General features: G+C 38.0%; 1 protein-coding gene across 3 annotated transcripts in view; it reads left to right on the plus strand.

Moving 5' to 3' along the window:
• Positions 1 to 15,891, plus strand: part of PTPRQ (protein tyrosine phosphatase receptor type Q) — a 149,786-nt gene extending 133,895 nt beyond the window's left edge. For 2 of the 3 annotated variants that reach the window (XM_078376942.1, XM_078376943.1), the window contains 6 exons: positions 3,108 to 3,242; positions 3,367 to 3,492; positions 5,503 to 5,651; positions 7,011 to 7,146; positions 9,070 to 9,193; positions 10,878 to 15,891. In XM_078376942.1, coding sequence (XP_078233068.1) covers positions 3,108 to 3,242; positions 3,367 to 3,492; positions 5,503 to 5,651; positions 7,011 to 7,146; positions 9,070 to 9,193; positions 10,878 to 10,915 — 708 coding nt within the window. In that variant the 3' untranslated portion in view covers positions 10,916 to 15,891. Of the gene's footprint in view, positions 1 to 547; positions 1,526 to 3,107; positions 3,243 to 3,366; positions 3,493 to 5,502; positions 5,652 to 7,010; positions 7,147 to 9,069; positions 9,194 to 10,877 lie in introns of those variants that run through there. The other variant, XM_078376944.1, reaches the window with a different exon arrangement.
• Positions 15,892 to 19,736: the final 3,845 nt, after the last annotated feature.

Here is a 19,736-nt window from a genome sequence, read left to right on the forward strand (position 1 = left end):
GATCAAGATCTTATCAGGAATCTCTTTCTATCTTTCACACATTTGTTCTCTGTATCCTTTCGCATGTACTGGACAGAAATATATGCTGCAGCTCATACTACTGTTACACCACACCTGGAATGCTTCATGCTGTATCTTTGAAAGTCAGTTTTGACTTGATGATTTTAGTCCAGTTCCCAAGATATTTAAGCATTTGTTTTAGCTAATGTGGAATAAATAAATTTAAAGTCCTATGTGGAATAAACACATTTGCAGAATGCTTCCTACCACAATCTCAAAATGATTGTTACCAGTTCAATAGCATACTACTTCTACTAAGCTTCTTGTTGAACATCTCTAACACAGGAGAATTTGCCACCTTCTAAATATGTATCTTCTACTGTCAGACAGAGAATATCTTCAGAAAGTTATTTGTAATATTGACTGGAAAGCCCCCTTCTTGTAAGAGTTTGGGTCCCACAGCTCCAACCCCCTGGAGCAACAAAGAACAAATTTGCTCCATCATAACCAATTGTGTAATAAAAATGCTGCAATGCTTCTTTTCTAGAGATCCTTAGAAGTTATGCATTTCTTTAAAAATCTGTATTAAGGGGAAAGCCAACAGACTGGATAGAACACTTTATATTTCAGGTGAATACAGCTGCTTGTATTCTCTTGTAAGCTCATGCATGCTAATTTCATACTAATTTATCTGCAAGATTCATTTACCACAACCTTTGGAATCCATGTAATTCTTCCATGTTCAGTCTTGTGTGTCTGTATACTGTATGTGGTGAAGCCAAAACATAATTACAGCTTTGGTGCTCTTTAAAAAAAGCCCAGGATAACAATTATGAGTAGACCTCTAGTTCATTAAAATGGAATCTCTGAAAGTGAGATTTTGTTTATCTTTTTGTAAAAATATTAATGGCTCAAGTTGTTCAGGAGCAGTAAATTCATCCATTGTGCATGTGCTCTACTTTCTGATTCAAACCATATAGTTTTAAAATCCTAGTCCTTAATCTATGCCCAGACATAGTAAAAGAAATTATATTTAATGGGAGATCCTGTCTTCTTTAAACATGGGAACTGTTAAATCAATTCAACCATTGCCCATAACTGAAACATGCCAGAGTACTATGTTTTTGCCCAAATACTCAATTATCTTTGCTGTGAAGCTTGTCCCCAGAACAACTGTGACTGGGATCTGCATCAAAAGTGAAATTTAATCATACTTGCATGAGCAATTGTTGCTACGGTTTGACTTGATTACTGTAAGAACCATTCTCTTGTACCAAGTTCCTTTTCATCTCCATTCCTTCTTCCAAGCTAATTTTTGTTGTTTCTACATTCAGCTGTTATGCTACACTTGTTACCCAGAATGAATTCTTAAGAGGTGTGGGGGTGGGGGGTTGGTTGAACACTGTTCTATCCTCTCTACATGGTGCTTTACAATTATCGCTGCATTTCCCTTCGCAAAATACCCATGAAGACCAATTGCTTCCATTGTGCAGAAACTGGTCCTGATGAAAGACTTGTCCAAGTCATAACAGAAGTAAGAGAAAAATCAGCCATAAGACAACTATTTTTGCTCACTAGATTAAAACTCTTATGCGGTGTACCTAAGCTATAATTTATTTTTAACATTTGAAAAATGTTAAGTGATATTAAAGAACTACATCTAAAATCTTTTACTGGACATTTTGATTAATCCTAAAATGCAACAGATTGAGTTCAAAGGCTATATCATGTTTATGATTCTGTTTCCTATGCATCTATATTACTGTATCTTATAAATACCCAGTGTCAGTTGATGTCCTTTCTGGGAATGTGGGTATTCATCCCTAAAAGAAGCAATTGTACTTGATCTCTGCAAGGATATCTTAATGTGTTCCTTCTGAAGATGCTTTTCATTTTTTAATTTTTGGGTGGAAAGAGATCATAACTCTATGTTTTGATGTTAGCACTATAATGAATTGTACATAGAAGAGAAATAGGGGCTAACAGCATAAGTTCTGCCCATCTGGTTTTCTTTTCACTGATGTTATTTCTAAATGAGATATTCCAGTACTTATTCTCACTGAAGAACGATTAGTCCTTTATGGAATTATACTCATGTCAAGTAAAAATCTAGATACTTACAGGTCAAGTAATTCACAGCTGTTTGTTAGTCATCTGATACTTAATATACAGAACAGGTGGCAGGGAACAGCTATGTTAATCCTATATTTTGCAAGAATGAGGTGAGGGCCCTTAACCTAGGGACTTTGTTATGTGCATTCTATTCTGGAGGGCCACTGGATGCTGGAATTGGTAGACCTTTGATCAGATCCAACAATTTCTTTTCTTAGATTCTTGATTATTTGCTCAAATTTGTGAAAAATAAACAGTAATGACAAAGCTAATCAACCTTCCTATGCAATAATGTACCTAACCATATATCTGCTGTTTATAGAACTCAGGAAAATGAGTAATCAATTATTTTGTGTGTGTACGCATGTGTCCATGTGCATGTGCACACACACACAAACACACACACACACACACACACCTATATGCATATGTATCTACGTGTCTACATTTTGAGATATTTTTTTTTGATTTGGTGGAAGACTGATACATCATCCTCTTTATTCCCAAAGTTCAGGGTGATTGTTAGCCTTCCAGAACAAAAATGAGATCATCCAGATGCCAGAGGAAGGCAACATCAGTCTTCAGGGGAATCCCAGGGTTTGCAAAAGTATGTTTTCAACATACCTATGAAAACTGTTTGGTGAACACTATGCATTCTCAGTGGCCAGAGAATACTGAGTAAATATTTTGTTTGCCTACATTGTTAACATTTTGTTAGCTACTTATATATGACTAAACATCCTTACCTTATAAAATGCCCTCTTCAACGACACAAAGAATGACACTGTATGCTGGCTTGGAATACACAGTTTCCTTCTGAATATTCATAAAAATATAATGTTATCTGAATGAATGCATTTCTGAATCTATTAATGCAGTTTAAGCTGCATCTCTGTTATGATTAGAGCTGCATGAGGGATGAATTTAAGTGTTTCTTACTGGGTGCATCTCTTCTTTATTAGTATTTACTATATTAAACTTTAACTTTTCTTTAGGGCTACTTATGTCCAAATGAATTTATTGCTACTCAAGGACCATTACCAGGCACAGTTGGGGATTTCTGGAGAATGGTATGGGAAACAAGATCAAAAACCCTTGTTATGCTTACTCAGTGTTTTGAAAAAGCTCGGGTAAGTAATTAATACTGTATAAGAACTATAGATATCTTTTATAACAAGCAACTGTACATCAAAGAAGCTTCTGTACTATCATTTTATAAGCCATTTTGTAAGCCATATTAATATTATATTGCAGATAAGATGCCATCAGTATTGGCCTGAAGACAACATACCAGTGACTGTTTTTGGAGATATAGTGATTACTAAATTAGTGGAGGACATTCAAATAGACTGGACTGTAAGAGATTTAAAAATTGAAAGGGTAAGGCTGGGTCTGATTTTTTAAAAAGTGTCAAAAATCATGAAAATTGTCATCAATACATTGCTAAAACATCTAATTGTTATTCTGAAATCTATCTGGCTCTCCAGAATATTTATTATTCCATTATGTGTGTACTACAATGATTTTAAACAATTGCAACTGTGAAATATCCATCCAGTTTATAGTTTCTTAAAACATTATAAATATATTATAATATTTAAGAAACCTTAGTAATTTTTGAGACAAACCTTTGTACCATGTTGATTAACATTTTGTTAAAATGCTTCTGTTTGTAAGACCTCTATATTTATAAAGTTTTAAGAATCACTCTGTGACCGATGGCTGTACTTCTCTAGCTATGCACATCCCATCACCTACATATTAGTTTAGTCTTCAATTTAATATTTACAAATACCTCTATATTTCTAAAGTCATCTTCACATTATCTTTTGCAGAATTAAGGGAGGAAGTCCAGTTGGCCTATAGCCTTACTCCCACTGTAGCACTTGTACTACAGTGCACAAAGCTATTAGCATCATCAATGATTAAATTGGGATTAAAATCAATGAACCTAAAGTTAAATTCACACATATATGTTCATCACTCTCTTATTGCAAAATTGAGTGAGGATGTGTTTGTGTGAAACAGGCATCACACATAGTAAGCACAGAAACAGATCTTCATGATCATCACTCAAATGCAGTACTTTCAGTGGAGAAGGTAGTCAACATTTTCACCTGAAAGTCTTTGAATGACAGTATTTTATTTGTTTATTTAAAATATTTTTGCCCCAACTTTCTCCTTTAAAAGGAGCCTAGGTAGCTTATATCATTACAAGACAATATTAAAGCTAACAACAGTAAGTATATCAATACAAAAAGGATCAAACAAATAACATACTAAGGACATAATCAACGGCAACACACAGTCAAAACAGTAATGTACAGTGATGTCGGTATGCCATTGAATGATGAAGTACTAAGTGACAGGTATGCAATTATGAATCAATCATTTGGCTTAGAAATATTTCATTATGGCCAATAAGCCAAGTCAGATGCCAAGAACATATAACCAAAGAGTGAGAGATTTATTAACAATAATGAGTAATTTTTTTCAACATAGATTGCTTACTTTCCTGAATAGCTTCAGTGATTCAGTGTTGTCTTTGATTCTTGACTTTTATGTCATATGACATAAGAGGGATAGGAAGTTTAAAATTAATTTAAATTAAAGATTAATACCACCAAGTGATGACATCATCACTATTTATGCCTGGAAGACTTTGTCATCATAGGCATCCTTCAGTCTCGAAAGACTATGGTAACGTGCTCTGTATGGAGGACTTGGAACAGCGTCTAGTGTGGCTGAGAAGGCCAATTCGAGAGTGATAATCCTTTCCACACTGAAGACAAATCCAATCTGTCCCCTGTCCAGCTCCCTGATTTTGCTGCTTTTGGGACTGCCTCTTTGCCTTGGCCTGGTGGACAAGGGTCTCTTCAAATTGGGAGAGGTCATGATGCACCACCTGTCTCCAGGCTGAACGCTCAGATGTCAGGGTTTCCCATCTGTTGAGATCCATTCCTAAGGCCTTCAGATCCTGCTTGCAGATATCCTTGTATTGCAGCTGTGGTCTCCCTCTGGGGCGATTTCCCTGCACTAATTCTCCATACAGGAGATCTTTTGGAATCTGATCATCAGCTATTCTCACATGTCCAAGCCAACGTAGATGTCACTGTTTCAGTAATGTATATATGCTGAAAATTCCAGATCGTTCTAGGACTACTCTATTTGGAACCTAGCAGACTTACGCAACAGGATTCCAGTCATTGTATTTGTCTAAGATAATCCAGTCTGTGGCAAACATCTTAGATTAAATTGCTCATTGCAGTACTGTCAACAGAACCCTATTGAAAAAATCCTTACAATATAAGTGTGACTTCTCAAATTTTAAGTAGGATTTTTTACAATTCTAAAACAAAGTCCTTGTTTCTTTCAACTTGTTTTTGAAAGCATGGGGATTGTATGATGGTACGTCAGTGTAACTTCACTGCCTGGCCTGAACATGGAGTACCTGAATCAAGTGCATCTTTAGTTCATTTTGTAAAGCTGATCCGTGCTAGCCGAGCTCATGATAGTACACCCATAGTTGTTCACTGCAGGTAAGCTAATTATTTATTTCAACACAAAACTTATATTGTGAATGGGGACATTAATTTATTGGAAACAGAAATATAGTTTATCCAACCCAATACAATATCACCTTGCTTGTTCTTCTTTGGAAAGGTGGTAATCATTGGGTGTGTTGTTGATAGGAGCAGAACAGCAAAAGAGAGAGTAAAGCACGGGGAACCACAAAAAGTTACTGAACTAATGCATGGAATGCAAAATCTGTACATGCTAAAGAAGAGTAGGGTGAAGCCTACTAAATATATCACAGATGACATCTTTATGGGAGACAGCCTTCAGCTAGAGAATAGCCTGGACTAGTAAATTAGGAATGATGAGGAGACAGCTGCATCTGTATAGCTACTGTCACAGTAAAAAGCTTTCATTAATATAAGCAAGTATCCTTACTGAGAACATTGGGAGGATATCTAGAGCAGCAACTTATTACTGTTTTTGTTGATTACTGTATTGTAGTACAAATTAGAGTTTGTGAGTATTTATGTGCTGAAAACATGCTAGGATTTACTGTTCCAAATCACCAATGTCAGTTTACTGTAAGACCTCCGTATTTGCAGAGTATTGGTTCCAAGGCCCCCCCCCCATGGATACTGAAAACTGTGGATTATAGCTAACACAGTCTTTTGGACCCAGGACTCCTCTGTATCTGTAATTTTTCTCTTGATGGAGCCTCTATGAGTAAGAGCTGAGTTGAAATATCATCTAATTCCTCAAAATGCTCTCGCTGTCGCTCTCTCTTCCTCCCTCCCTCCCCCCTCTCTCACACACAATTTCAATGGCTCTGCTGTTTTTCTTCAAAGACAATTATGCACTTATTTCCTTCTTTGCCCAACAGTGTTGAGGAAGGGACTGGTTTCCTCAGGCACGAAGTGCAGGAGGTGGGAAACCTCTCCCAGGAGGCAGTTTGGCTTAGGTTAGGGTCCTTCCTCCAGCTTGTTAGCCAACTCAACTCTGAGTTCTACAACAACACTGCTCTGGAAGATAGAGGAAGCTGCCTCAGACTGATGGGAGCCTAGAAGAAATGGTGATGGCTTACCTATATAACATGGTATCTGGTTCCCTCTAGTGACCACTTCTGATAATTACATCTTAAAAGCCTGTATTTCTAGGAATTTTTATTTAATATTTTTAATATTTTCAGACTGTGGACAATGGAATCTGTGGATATTCATCCTGTGGATACGAAGCTTCTACTGTCTTTAGAAATAATGATTTTTAAATTGTATTTTATCTAAACTTTAATCTGTTTTCTGTTACTACTCTGATTGTTTATTAGATCTTTTAGATACCGTATTCAGATAAAAACATATCAGTGTCTACTTGCTTCATTATAGTGCTGGAGTTGGAAGAACAGGAGTTTATATTGCCCTTGATCATCTAACACAGCATATAAATGACCATGACTTTGTGGATATCTATGGACTTGTAGCTGAACTGAGAAATGAAAGGATGTGTATGGTACAGAATCTGGTAAGATATTCAAAAACCTATACTGTGAAACAAAACCAGCTGAAATAGCAAACCTACATCTTGGGTGACACCTGTTTAGACTGCAGGAGGGACTTCATTTTGTGACTTGCTTTCTTAATTTTTTTTAAAAATCCCACACATAGAAGCCTAGCCTGTTAGAGAGAAGGCTAGATTAGGATAGTTTTATTCAGAATCTAGAACATCATTTTTGCGGATGCCAATGGGAAGAGATATGTTACACTGTTACTTAATCTTTTCTTCGAAAGTACACAACCCTTTCCCTTTGTTAATAAAAAAAATCAATATATTGTCTCGATATATCTCTAAACATATTCTTATTTGACATTCCTTTTCTTACTTTAATAAGAATGTTGTTTTTAGGGAGATATGTATAATATTAAAGTTACATTTAGGAATATGTCTTAAAATAGTACTTTTATCAATATCTGAAAGTGAACAATGAAATTGGACAAATCTAGTAGCAGTGGCTAAATAAGTAACAATGAAGAACTGAAAAGTTTAGTGCGATCTCCAGTTATATGAATGGTATAAGGAAGTGTAGGATTTAGATATAAATGATAAATTGCAATTAGTAATAATGATGCCATTTATAAAAGATCATTGTAATCAAGTAGGAATTTCATTGTTGAGCAAATAAGACGTAGTGACTCCTCTTCCAAGGGCAGGTACTGATACAGAGTTCATCAGTGACCTCCTGAAGTCAAAGAGAACAGGAACACAATGTAAATGGCCTGAATCCAGTTGATATTCCCATCTACAGTAGGTCATTGACCCAACAGAGTTCTCATAATTGTTGAACTCTCAATCAGTGAGTCCTGGACCTTTTGTGCATGGCAGGAGAGGAAGTTGAACACGTTCCATATGCATTGTCTCTGACATTTTTGGTATCACCTGGCAGGACAAAGTTCCAAATAGAGTAGTCCTAGAACAAGCTGGAATTTTTAGCATGTATACATTACTGAAACATCAGCGTCTCCATTGGCTTGGGCATGTCATGAGAATGGCTGATGGTCGGATTCCAAAAGTTCTCTTGTATGGAGAATTACTGCAGGGAAACCGCCCCAGAGGGAGACCACAGCTGCGATACAAGGAGATCTGCAAGCAGGATCTGAAGGCCTTAGGAATGGACTTCAACAGATGGGAAACTTTGACATCTGAGAGTTCAGCCTGGAGGCAGGTGGTCCAGCATGGCCTTTCCCAATTTGAAGAGACACTTTTTTAGCAGGCCGAGGCAAAGAGGCAGTCCCGAAACCGGCAACAACAGGGAGCTGGACAGGGGACAGATTGGATTTGTCTTCAGTGTGGAAGGGATTGTCATTGTTGAATTGGCCTTCTCAGCCAGACTAGATGCTGTTCCAATTCAGAGCATGTTACCATAGTCTCTTGAGGCTGAAGGATGCCTATCAGGCAATCAATGAGAGGGTCTGCTCCGGTTGGTACTACCAAGTGAATTTAAACCAGAATATTCTTTTTATACAAGTTGTCTTATATAGTATTCAGATCATTTTTATAGCAAACTCTCCATTTATAAATAAACTAAGCTTAACTAAGGGATGTGGTGGCGCTGCGGGTTAAACCGCAGAAACCTCTGTGCTGCAAGATCAGAAGACCAGCATTCGTAAGATTGAATCCATGCGACGGAGTGAGCTTCCGTCGCTTGTCCCAGCTCCTGAAAACCTAGCAGTTTGAAAGCATGTAAAAATGCAAGTAGATACATAGGTATGTATCTTGTCATGCTGGCCACATGACCACAGAAACTGTCTTCGGACAAACGCTGGCTCTACGGCTTGGAAACAGGGATGAGCACCGCGCCCTAGAGTCGGGCACGACTGGACTAAATGTCAAGGGGAAGCTTTACCTTTACCTAACCTTAACAAATACTTAAACTTCTATATGTTGCAGGCACAATATATTTTTCTACACCAGTGCGTTTTGGATTTACTGACAATAAAAAGAAGCAGCCAGCCTGTATGTTTTGTTAATTATTCAGTACTGCAAAAGATGGATTCTTTGGATGCAATGGAAGGTAGGTAGATATCAACCATGACAATATTATTTTATGTTTTATATGGTCAGGTCCATTTGCTTCAGCTTATTGAAACAACTTGCTTTGAGAAAAATGTGATTTTGAGAAAAATGTGATTTTGAGAAAAATGTGAGGGATTCAGCCTCCTACACAAAAAGGCAATTGATATTCTTTCTCTCCAAATTGGTAGTGGATTAACTCATAACATTCTGCAGTTTTCATAACAATACATGTACTGATGGCTCTGTACTCTAGAACTATCACCACTACCAAATTCTGCATTTCTTGTTGCTTGTGTGGCATTTCCATACTGACTGTGAGAAGCATTTGTCTTCTCACAGTCAGTATGTCTGAATTCTCAATTACCATATCAACCCTTCCTATCCTCACATTCAGCAATGCCACCTACTGAACACACATAAAACCATGGCTTTATCTTTGATTCTTCTTTACTTTCCATACTTAGTCTGTTGTTCTCTTCTTCCCCTGTTGCTCAAAAATCCTGGGTCATGGTCAGGTCATCTCTCACCTTGAGTATTGTAACTTCTTTCTCTTTGATTTTTCTTTACCTAGGCCATTTTGCTTTTTTTCAGCCCTTGGTTTCAAAAACCATTTGTCTGTCTCATGGGTCTGAACATGATAGATATTTTCTTAATGTCCTATACTGGATGCTGTCCTAATTCAGTTGGAAGCTCCTTCTTTTTATTTTTGAAGCTTCAATTTATTTTTCCAAACATTTTGATGTATTTTTCATGTATTTTTCTTACTTAGGAGTCTGACTATTTAGAAACAAGTAGTGGGGGTGGTGGGTGGGTGGAGCATTCAGCCATGCCACACTTCATCTGGGGAATTGTTTTCCACTCCCTTGTTGAGACCCATCAGTTGCTGGCAGGTCCTCCAACAGCAGAGATTTTCATGGAGCAGATCTGGAAGAGGTAATTTGTCTGAAGTGCACATGATGGCCTTATATCTGGATCCACCAGTGTCTAGGCTTAGTGCCAAGAGAGGTTTCATGAATTTACTCTCCCTAGTGTATTGGTTTTGTCCATTGCTCTAGATGTAGGTTAACTGCTTGTTAATAGGGATGAAGAAGAAATTTACCACTGGGTACAAGTTTCGGTTTCTCCTTGTGATTTTTATTAATTCTACTGCTTTGCTTTCTTGTGTTACATTTTGTTCATGTAGACTGTTGTAGACATCTGATTGGGTTAGGAGGATAGGTTTATACACTCCTTCCAACTGCAGTCTCCATGACAGATCTTGGGAGTGGAGATCTGTTTGGCTTGGGGTGAACATGCTGGCCCACTCCCAGATAGAAGGAGGGACTTACCGTATTTTTTTGCACCATAAGACACACTTTCCCCCCACAAAACAGGGGAGTGGAAAGTCTGTGCGTCTTATGGATTATATTTTCCTGTTTTCTTCTCCTAAAAAATTGGTGCATCTTATGGAAATACGGTACATATAGATTTATACTCAAATGGGTACTCTTATCCTTGCCATTTAATCAAAGCACCATTTGAAAGGCAGGCTGTGTGATGGCTGGATTATCTACATTATGGTAGCAGAAGCAGTCATAGTTAAATAGTTTTTACTTGCATTCTTATTAATGTGTGCTACATCATTATATCTATCCTTTAAAAAAAAAAACTAACTTCAGCTAATGTTTCTGTTTCTTTTGTAGGTGACGTAGAACTAGAGTGGGAAGAAACTACCATGTAAATATACAAATGAAACCTTATGTTTCAAGAAAAAGATTGTATTTTTTAAACAACAAAAGCCAAAACATATCCCCTTCTTACAATTAACTAAAAGAAAAGTAATAATTTTTGTATAACAGACAAAAAAATAGTTTATACTCTGTTTATGTGCCTTCAGAAATTCTATAAATTATTAAATGATCCTTTTGTACAGAGTACAATTCTAATACTACAATAAGAGTATTGTATCCAATGGGTGCAGTCCATGACAGATAAATGCCTAGGTTCTGCTGCTATCAGTAGAACTTACTAGGTATTTGATTCCACCAACTTCGCTGGGATGTGGGGCCGAACTAGATATTAGCCACACTGAATTATTGAAGTTTCATGACCCCTCCTGCACAATTCCTAGGAATCTCTACTATAATAAAAGCAATAGTAAGAAGCCGTCAACACTGCACATTTCTTTAGTACCTAAAGTGAGAGGGGTTCAAGGAAATACACAGTGTACTGACACCAAAACATAGCACCGGTATGAGCACTGCCTGGTGGAAAATTCAAGACAAATCAATCAAAGTGTTATTGCCCTCCCACACACACACATAATGTGTAAGCGCATGGGTTTGGTGCCACTGCTGATATCATTGCTGTAGTTTAGATGAATCTAAAACAGGATGAGACAGAGTCACTGAGGTTGTCTATCTATAGCTGCACGTCATGATAGCTGCATGCTATCTCTGTGTTCAGAGCAATATGTCGGTCACTGGAGTAAAAGAGTAGGCAATGGCTATTGCATTTTATATCTTTTTGTGGTCTTCCCAAAGATATCCTCACATTGAATGTTAGACTAGATTGCCCTTTAGTTTGATCCAACAGGTCTCAACTTATAATCAACATATAACATAATCTATTTGGGTGTTATAGTTTATTAGAAAGGAAGAAAAAGAGAAGACAATGATATAGATTAGGAGGAATAGCTCTATGCCTCATGTTAAGGCTTAAGACTGTGCATATTTCTTAGCTCAGTCCTGAAATAACCCTTACCACATTCCCTCGTACATTCTGTGTATGAGCATATGGTTTCCAGGTAAGAGTCCTATTCCAAAAATGTGAATGTATTCACAGAAACTGAATTCAATATGTTTGCTAGAAACTGTTCATGTATACTGGATATGTATTCAAATAAAGAAGATATATGTTTCTGTAAATGGGAATTGGATAAAGATATATATTTTAAGAGCATGCACAAATGATATGCTCTTGAAAGTAATACACAACTATTCAGATATGTATCTAATGATGCACAGTTTCTGAGATATGAACAGAAAAACTTCTTTTGCACATGGAATACAGTATTTCTCCCTAGGTATATATCTTCCACTTGAAAATTGCTCTGAACACATTCTATTGAGTTCTGAGTAATTTGCTATATACTGTAAGTACCTTCCAAATGAGCCAAATACGATATGGAGTGTTCATGTTGCTCAGGTGTATATAATTTAGAGTGCAAATTTTCTGTACTTTTGGTTGTTGATTACAATTGTCCCTAGACATGAGTGACATATTTTGCTACAGAAAATGCAGTTGATTGAAGTGGATGACTTCCAGGATTATCATAATATTTCCCTAAATGTATGCTGTTGTGGTTTGACTCTTTGCTTTATGAGAGTTGAAATATTATCTTATGAGCCAGAACAGCTGAAATCTCACCCTCTGACACTGTGGAGATCGTTTAGTTTTTATTCAGCACACAGTAGCTTTTCAAGGACACTTGGGGCTTTTAAAGCTCATGTATGATGGAGACCACAGATTGCTGGAATTTCTTGTTCTGGCTTGCAATGCATATGGTAACTGTACATGTTTTGTGATTTAAAAGAACTGTCTCATATTCTTATTACTTTTCTAAAGCTGGTGAACATTTTACAAATAAAGTTTACATTGTACTGAATTACACAAATGTCAGTCCCATATTTTCTCCTTACATAGAGCTGTATAGATACAGTTTATAAAGCATGCACAACTCAAATTGCAAAGACAGAATAGAATCCTGAGGTAGTCCCTGTAAGCGCCTTAGCTCGCATTCACCAAGCTCTTTGACGCTACAAATTTATTCTAAAAATTATTTTTTAAAAATTATTCAAAACACCTGTGATGCTGCCATGTTCCAAACTGATACAATAGCATCAGCATTATCTTTATATTCTGTCACTTCCTTGAGCACCAGGTAAGCTACAGAAGTAGTCCTAGAAAACAGAAACACCTGTAGTCTAACACATCAGCCTGGAGAACAATACTTCCCCCCACCCCTAGGAAAGAAACAAAGAGGAGGATCCCAAGAAAAGTGTCACCAATGCTCTTTGTGTTACATATCATCAGGTCAGAACTGATTTATTTCTAATTTGCACTTAGTTGCAGTTCACTGGGCCTTCAAGATAAGTGAGATATTTAAGGAGTGGTTTTACCAGTTCCACCTAATCTCCCACTGAGTTTTCATGGCCAAGTGGGGATTTGAACCCTCTTCTCCAGAGTCCTAGTCAGGAACTCTATCCACTAAACCACACTGGGAACTTCTACCCAGGAGCAATTTTCATCTGAACATAACCACTCCCTTCTTCCTTGCTGCATGGCAAAACTGCTTTTGAAACCGAAAAGTCCTTTGTAGCATGACATAGGCATCAACAGTGTGACAAAAAGGAAATTAAAAACACACTAGATACTATATGCATAAGGTTTTAATAATGATGATAATAATAATTTGTTAAGAATTTGGAGTGCGGAGATGGATCTGAGACAAGTCAGTCTTCCAGGTCAACAGGAAAAAGAAAAAGAAAACAACACACAGAGATGGTAGATACCGTCACCAGTCATGTATTTACAAAAATATGGACAGCAGAGTTATGTACAGCAGACAAAACAATGCAGCAACTCTCCATAAAAAGCTCCATATACCACTCTAGCATGCAGCTCTTATATAGTGTGAAACAACCAATCACTGGCACATCAGCTGTTATCTTCTGCTAGACATTACATCATGACCGGTACACAGTTCAAGGATTTCATCATCTACATGTGCTAACCTTGTGGCTGCACACCTGTTATAAAAATGGATGCCTAATAAAATACTCTGGTTCATGTACAGAGTAAATTCTGCTTTATGGACTTTATATGTGCCGTCAAGTCAATTCTGATTTATGGCAATCTTTTTCAGGGATTTTCTAGGTAGAAGTACCCAGAAATGGTTTACCATTCCCATATTTGGGGGCTGGGGGAATCCATAGGCTGGCTTGTCTGAGAGACACTCTGAGGAATTGAACTCCCAAGAGTGCTCAATTAACTCACTGAGCTATCCAACCAGCTGTATAAGGCTTTAGGTGGAGCTAAAGAAACTCTTTGGATCATAGCTGAAAAACCTACTTGAATGTCACAAAGTTTAAAATGGCTCAAAACTAAAAAAAACCTAAACTGGATATCAGTCTGGGGATAAAAGAAGCATCAGGCAAGGATGTGTTCAGGACATTTCTTTCCTGGTAACCAATTTTATGTAAACTGATGTAGGATAAGAGGAAGAAATGATGCCCATAGCTGCTCAGATTCTTGGCAAGGCATTTTGCGTACTTCCTCTTTCATGCAGTTCATTTATTATTCATCTACTTTTAAGTATTTGACAAATTAATTAGGGAGAGTTTTACAAATGTGTTGCATGGCTGAATTTGCACTGAGTTGCAGTTCATAAAACTTTCACAATCAAATATCATTAGTCTTGTAAACTCAGGTTGCATCATGAGTATCATGACAAGAACTGTTTAGCCGTCAGGTAAGTTAAAGGTTTGCTTGCAGTGTAGTTTGTCACCTATGTTTTTTATGGAGAATAGATTAAAAAGATAGATATTTCTAAAGTTCTTGCTCTAAAGATACTATCATCTTCTTTTCAAATCTCCAATACCTACAGTATTTAAAATTCTATCAGACAAATTTTCTTTGTTTTAGCTATAAAGTAAATGCTTATGCCTTGTCAAATTGCTGCCTTGTCATGGTGAAGGGGCTTGAGTAACTAAGAGAAGCTATGGGCTATGCTGTGCAGGGACACCCAAGACGGACAGGTCATAGTGGAGAGTTCCGACTAAAAGCAATCCACCTGGAGTAGGAACTGGCAAGCCACTCCAGTACCTTTGTCAAGAAAACCCCATGAACCAGAAACAAAAGGATTAAAGATATGACGCTGGAAGATGACCACCGATGCCAAAGAGGCCGAAATTGACCAATTCTATGAAGACTTACAACACCGTCTAGAACAGACACCAAAGAAAAATGTTCTTCTCATTCTAGGGGACTGGACTGCTAAAGCAGGGAATCAAGAGATAAAAGGAACAACAGGTATGTTTGGACTTGGAGTTCAAAACGAAGCAGAGCAAAGGCTAACAGAGTTTTGTCAAGAGAACAAGCTGGTCATCACAAACTCTCTTTTCCAACAACACAAGAGGCGACTCTACACATAGACATCACCAAATGGGCAATACTGAAATCAGAGTGATTATATTCTTTTCAGCCAAAGATGGAGAAGCTCTGTACAGTCAGCAAAAACAAGACCTGGATCTGATTGTGGCTCTGACGATCAGCTTCTTATAGCAAAATTCAAGCTTAAACTGAAGAGAGTAGGAAAAACCACTGGGCTAGCAGGTATAATCTAAACCAAATCCCTTATGAATACACAGTGGAAGTGAAGTACAGATTTAAGGAACTCGATTTGGTGGACAGAGTGCCTGAAGAACTATGGATGGAGGCTTGAAACATTTTACAGGAGGCAGCAACAAAAACTATCCCAAAGAAAAGGAAATGCAAGAAAGCAAAGTGGCTGTCCAACAAGGCCTTAGAAATAGCAGAGAGGAGAAGGGAAACAAAATGCAAGGAAGATAGAGAAAGTTACAGAAAAATGAATGGAGACTTCCAAAGAATAGCAAGGAGAGACAAGAGGGCATTTTTAAATGAACAATGGAAAGATATAAACAATAGAAAGGGGAAAAACCAGAAATCTGTTCAAGAAAATTGGAGTGATTAAAGGAACATTTTGTGCAAAGATGGACATGATAAAGGACAAAAATGGTAGGAACCTCACAGAAGCAGAAGACATCAAGAAGAGTTTGGCAAGAATACACAGAGGACAACCCAGATAGTGTAGTTGCTGACCTTGAGCCAGACATCCTGGAGAGCAAAGTCAAGTGGGGCTTAGAAAGCATGGCTAACAACAAGGCCAGTGGAGGTGATGGCATTCCAATTGAACTATTTAAAATCTTAAAAGATGACGCTGTTAAGGTGCTACACTCAATATGCCAGAAAGTTTGGAAAACTCAGCAGTGGCCTGAGGACTGGAAAAGATCAGTCTACATCCCAATCCTAAAGAAGGGCAATGCTAAAGAATGCTCCAGCTACCGTACAATTGCAATCACTTCACACGCTAGCAAGGTTATGCTCAAAATCTTACAAGGCAGGCTTCAGCAGTATGTGGACCGAGAACTCCCAGAAGTACAAGCTGGATTTCAAAGGGACAAAGGAACTACTGTAGAGACCAAATTGCTAACATTTGCTGGATTATGGAGAAAGCCAGAGAGTTCCAGAAAAATATCTACTTCTGCTTCATTCACTATACAATAGCCTTCGACTGCGTGGACCACAGAAAACTATGGCAAGTTCTTAAAGAAATGGGAGTGCCTGACCACCTTATCCATCTCCTGAGAAATCAATATGTGGGACAGGAAGCAACAGTTAGAACTGGATGTGGAACAATTGATTGGTTGAAAATTAGGAAAGGAGTATGACAAGGCAGTATATTGTCCCCCAGCCTATTTAACTTATATGCATAATACATCATGTGAAAGGCTGGACTGGATGAATCCCAAACTGGAATTAAGATTGCCAGAAGAAATATCAACAACCTATGCAGATGATACCACTCTGATTGCAGAAAGTGAGGAGGAATTAAAGAATCTCTTAATGAGAGTGAAAGAAGAGAGTGCAAAAAATGGTCTGAAGCTCAACATCAAAAACCTAAGATTATGGCCACTGGTCCCATCACCTCCTGGCAAATTGAAGGTGAATATATGGAGGCAGTGACAGATTTTACTTTCTTGGGCTCCATGATCACTGCAGACGGTGACAGCAGCCACGAAATTAAAAGACACCTGCTTCCTGGGAGGAAAGTGATGACAAACCTAGACAGCATCTTAAAAAGCAGAGACATCACCTTGCCAACAAAGATCTGTATAGTCAAAGCTATGGTTTTTCCAGTATTGAAGAATGGAAGTAAGAGCTGGACCATAAGGAAGGCTAACTGCCGAATAATTGATCCTTTTGAATTGTGGTGCTGGAGGAGATTCTTGAGAGTCCCCTGGACTGCAAAGAGAACAAACTTATCCATTTTGAAGGAAATCAACCATGAGTGTTCACTGGAAGGACAGATCCTGAAGCTGAGGCTCCAATACTTTGGCCATCTCATGAGAAGACTCCCTGGAAGAGACCCTGATGTTGGGAAAGTGTGAAGGCAAGAGGAGAAGGGGACGACAGAGGATGAGATGGTTGGACAGTGTCATCAAAGCTACAAACATGAATTTGACCCAACTCCGGGAGGCAGTGGAAGACAGGAGGGCCTGGCATGCTCTGCTCTATGGGGTCATGAAGAGTCAGACACGACTAAATGACTAAAGAACAACAACAATGCTTCTGAATGTTTATATATGCATTGTAGGCAATTTTATTCCTTTCCTGGCCTGTTGGAGGTGGGGGTACACTAAAATATATCTCACTCATGTGAAGAAGTAGCCTTGGTTTTAGTTTGCTGATCATGACATAGTGTAGCCCATCCATCAGTCCTACCATGGGATCATTGCTAATGATGGAACAGTATTACAGAGGACTCATGCAACTATGTTTTCCCACATTCTCTTGAAAATGATTCTGCCACACCAAAACGCATCCAAGTTACTACATGCCTTGTGCTTCTATTGTGTCTTCTTCCCCCTGCTTTACATACTGTAATATGCTTGCCAGAATTGCTCTGGTGTGTGCTTAAGGTTTGTGAGGAAGTACGTGCCTGCTTATGTGCCGGAGTGCACAAATGAGTTATGCTGCAGTCCTTAGTCCCTCTCCTCCTCCATGAAAGGTGTTTTTTTCCCTCAGCATGATGGGGATAATTCTGCACACTGCAACTCTGGGTGGCTGTTATTATTTGCACTGTTTAAATCCTTGCCACATTTTATCTTTTAAAAAATTAAAGACTGAACTATATCAAAGAATATGGCTTATTACTCTAAAACAGTACACATATTTTGTATGTTCATCAAATGCATCTGTCTCCACAGTCCTTTTAACTTTTGTAATGCTTTGTGAATTATTATAATAGATACGTCCATATTAGGTTGCAAAATATATTGTACGGTCATGCCCAATTATTAGGAAACAGCAGCAATCATATATTTCAGCCATCCATATTTCATGGAAAGGTCACACATGCCAGCAAGCTTCATTAGGCAGTTATATGGAGACATTGTATACAAAGGTTTTTCAGATTTGGAATGGATTCAGACATTTCTGAATAATCTGGAGGATGAAAGTGCCTTCCTTGCTTTTATTAATTATGTTGCTGCTTTTTGGCCTAATTGATATGTTTATTTAACCTTGAGTAGTTATGTTTATGTAACTATGATTTAATATTTGTTCCAGGTAGCTAGATGGGCAGTGTATAAGTTGCAATAGCAATAATAATCTTTCATTTGGTTAACATCGCACAAATTCTCATGTCAATAATCTTAAATAAAACTGGATCAGGCTACTATATTTAATAGCAGAGAGGAGAAGGGAAACAAAATGCAAGGGAGATAGGGAAAGCTACAGAAAATTGAATGCAGACTTCCAAAGAATAGCAAGGAGAGACAAGAGGGTCTTCTTAAATGAACATTGCAAAGAAATAGAGGAAAATAACAGAAAAGGAAAAACCAGAGATCTGTTCAGGAAAATTGGAGATATTAGAGGAACAATTTGTGCAAAGATGAACATGATAAAGGACAAAAATGGGAGGGACCTAACAGAAGCAGAAGACATCAAGAAGAGGTGGCAAGAATACACAGAGGAATTATATCAGAAAGATTTGGATATCCCGGAAAACCCAGACAATGTAGTTGCTGACCTTGAGCCAGACATCCTGGAGAGTGAAGTCAAGTGGGCCTTAGAAAGCCTGGCTAACAACGAGGCCAGTGGAGGTGATGACATTCCGTTTGAACTATTTAAAATCTTTAAAGATGATGCTATTAAGGTGCTACATTCAATATGCCAGCAAGTTTGGAAAACTCAACAGTGGCCAGAGGATTGGAAAAGATCAGTCTACATCCCAATCCCAAAGAAAGGCAGTGCCAAAGAATGCTCCAACTAACGTACAATTGCACTCATTTCACACGCTAGCAAGGTTATGCTCAAAATCCTACAAGGTAGGCTTCAGCAGTATGTGGACCGAGAACTCCCAGAAGTACAAGCTGGATTCCGAAGGGGCAGAGGCCAAATTGCTAACATGCGCTGGATTATGGAGAAAACCAGAGAGTTCCAGAAAAATATCTACTTCTGCTTCATTGACTATGCAAAAGCCTTTGACTGTGTGGACCACAGCAAATTATGGCAAGTCCTTGTCTATCTCCTGAGAAACCTATAAGCAACAGTTAGAACTGGATATGGAACAACTGATTGATTCAAAATTGGGAAAGGAGTACGACAAGGCTGTATATTGACCCCCAGCTTATGTAACTTATATGCAGAATACATCACGCAGAAGGCTGGACTGGAGGAATCCCAAACGGGAATTA

This window comes from Pogona vitticeps, chromosome 5 (assembly GCF_051106095.1).
Source record: "Pogona vitticeps strain Pit_001003342236 chromosome 5, PviZW2.1, whole genome shotgun sequence".
Taxonomy (NCBI): domain Eukaryota; kingdom Metazoa; phylum Chordata; class Lepidosauria; order Squamata; family Agamidae; genus Pogona; species Pogona vitticeps.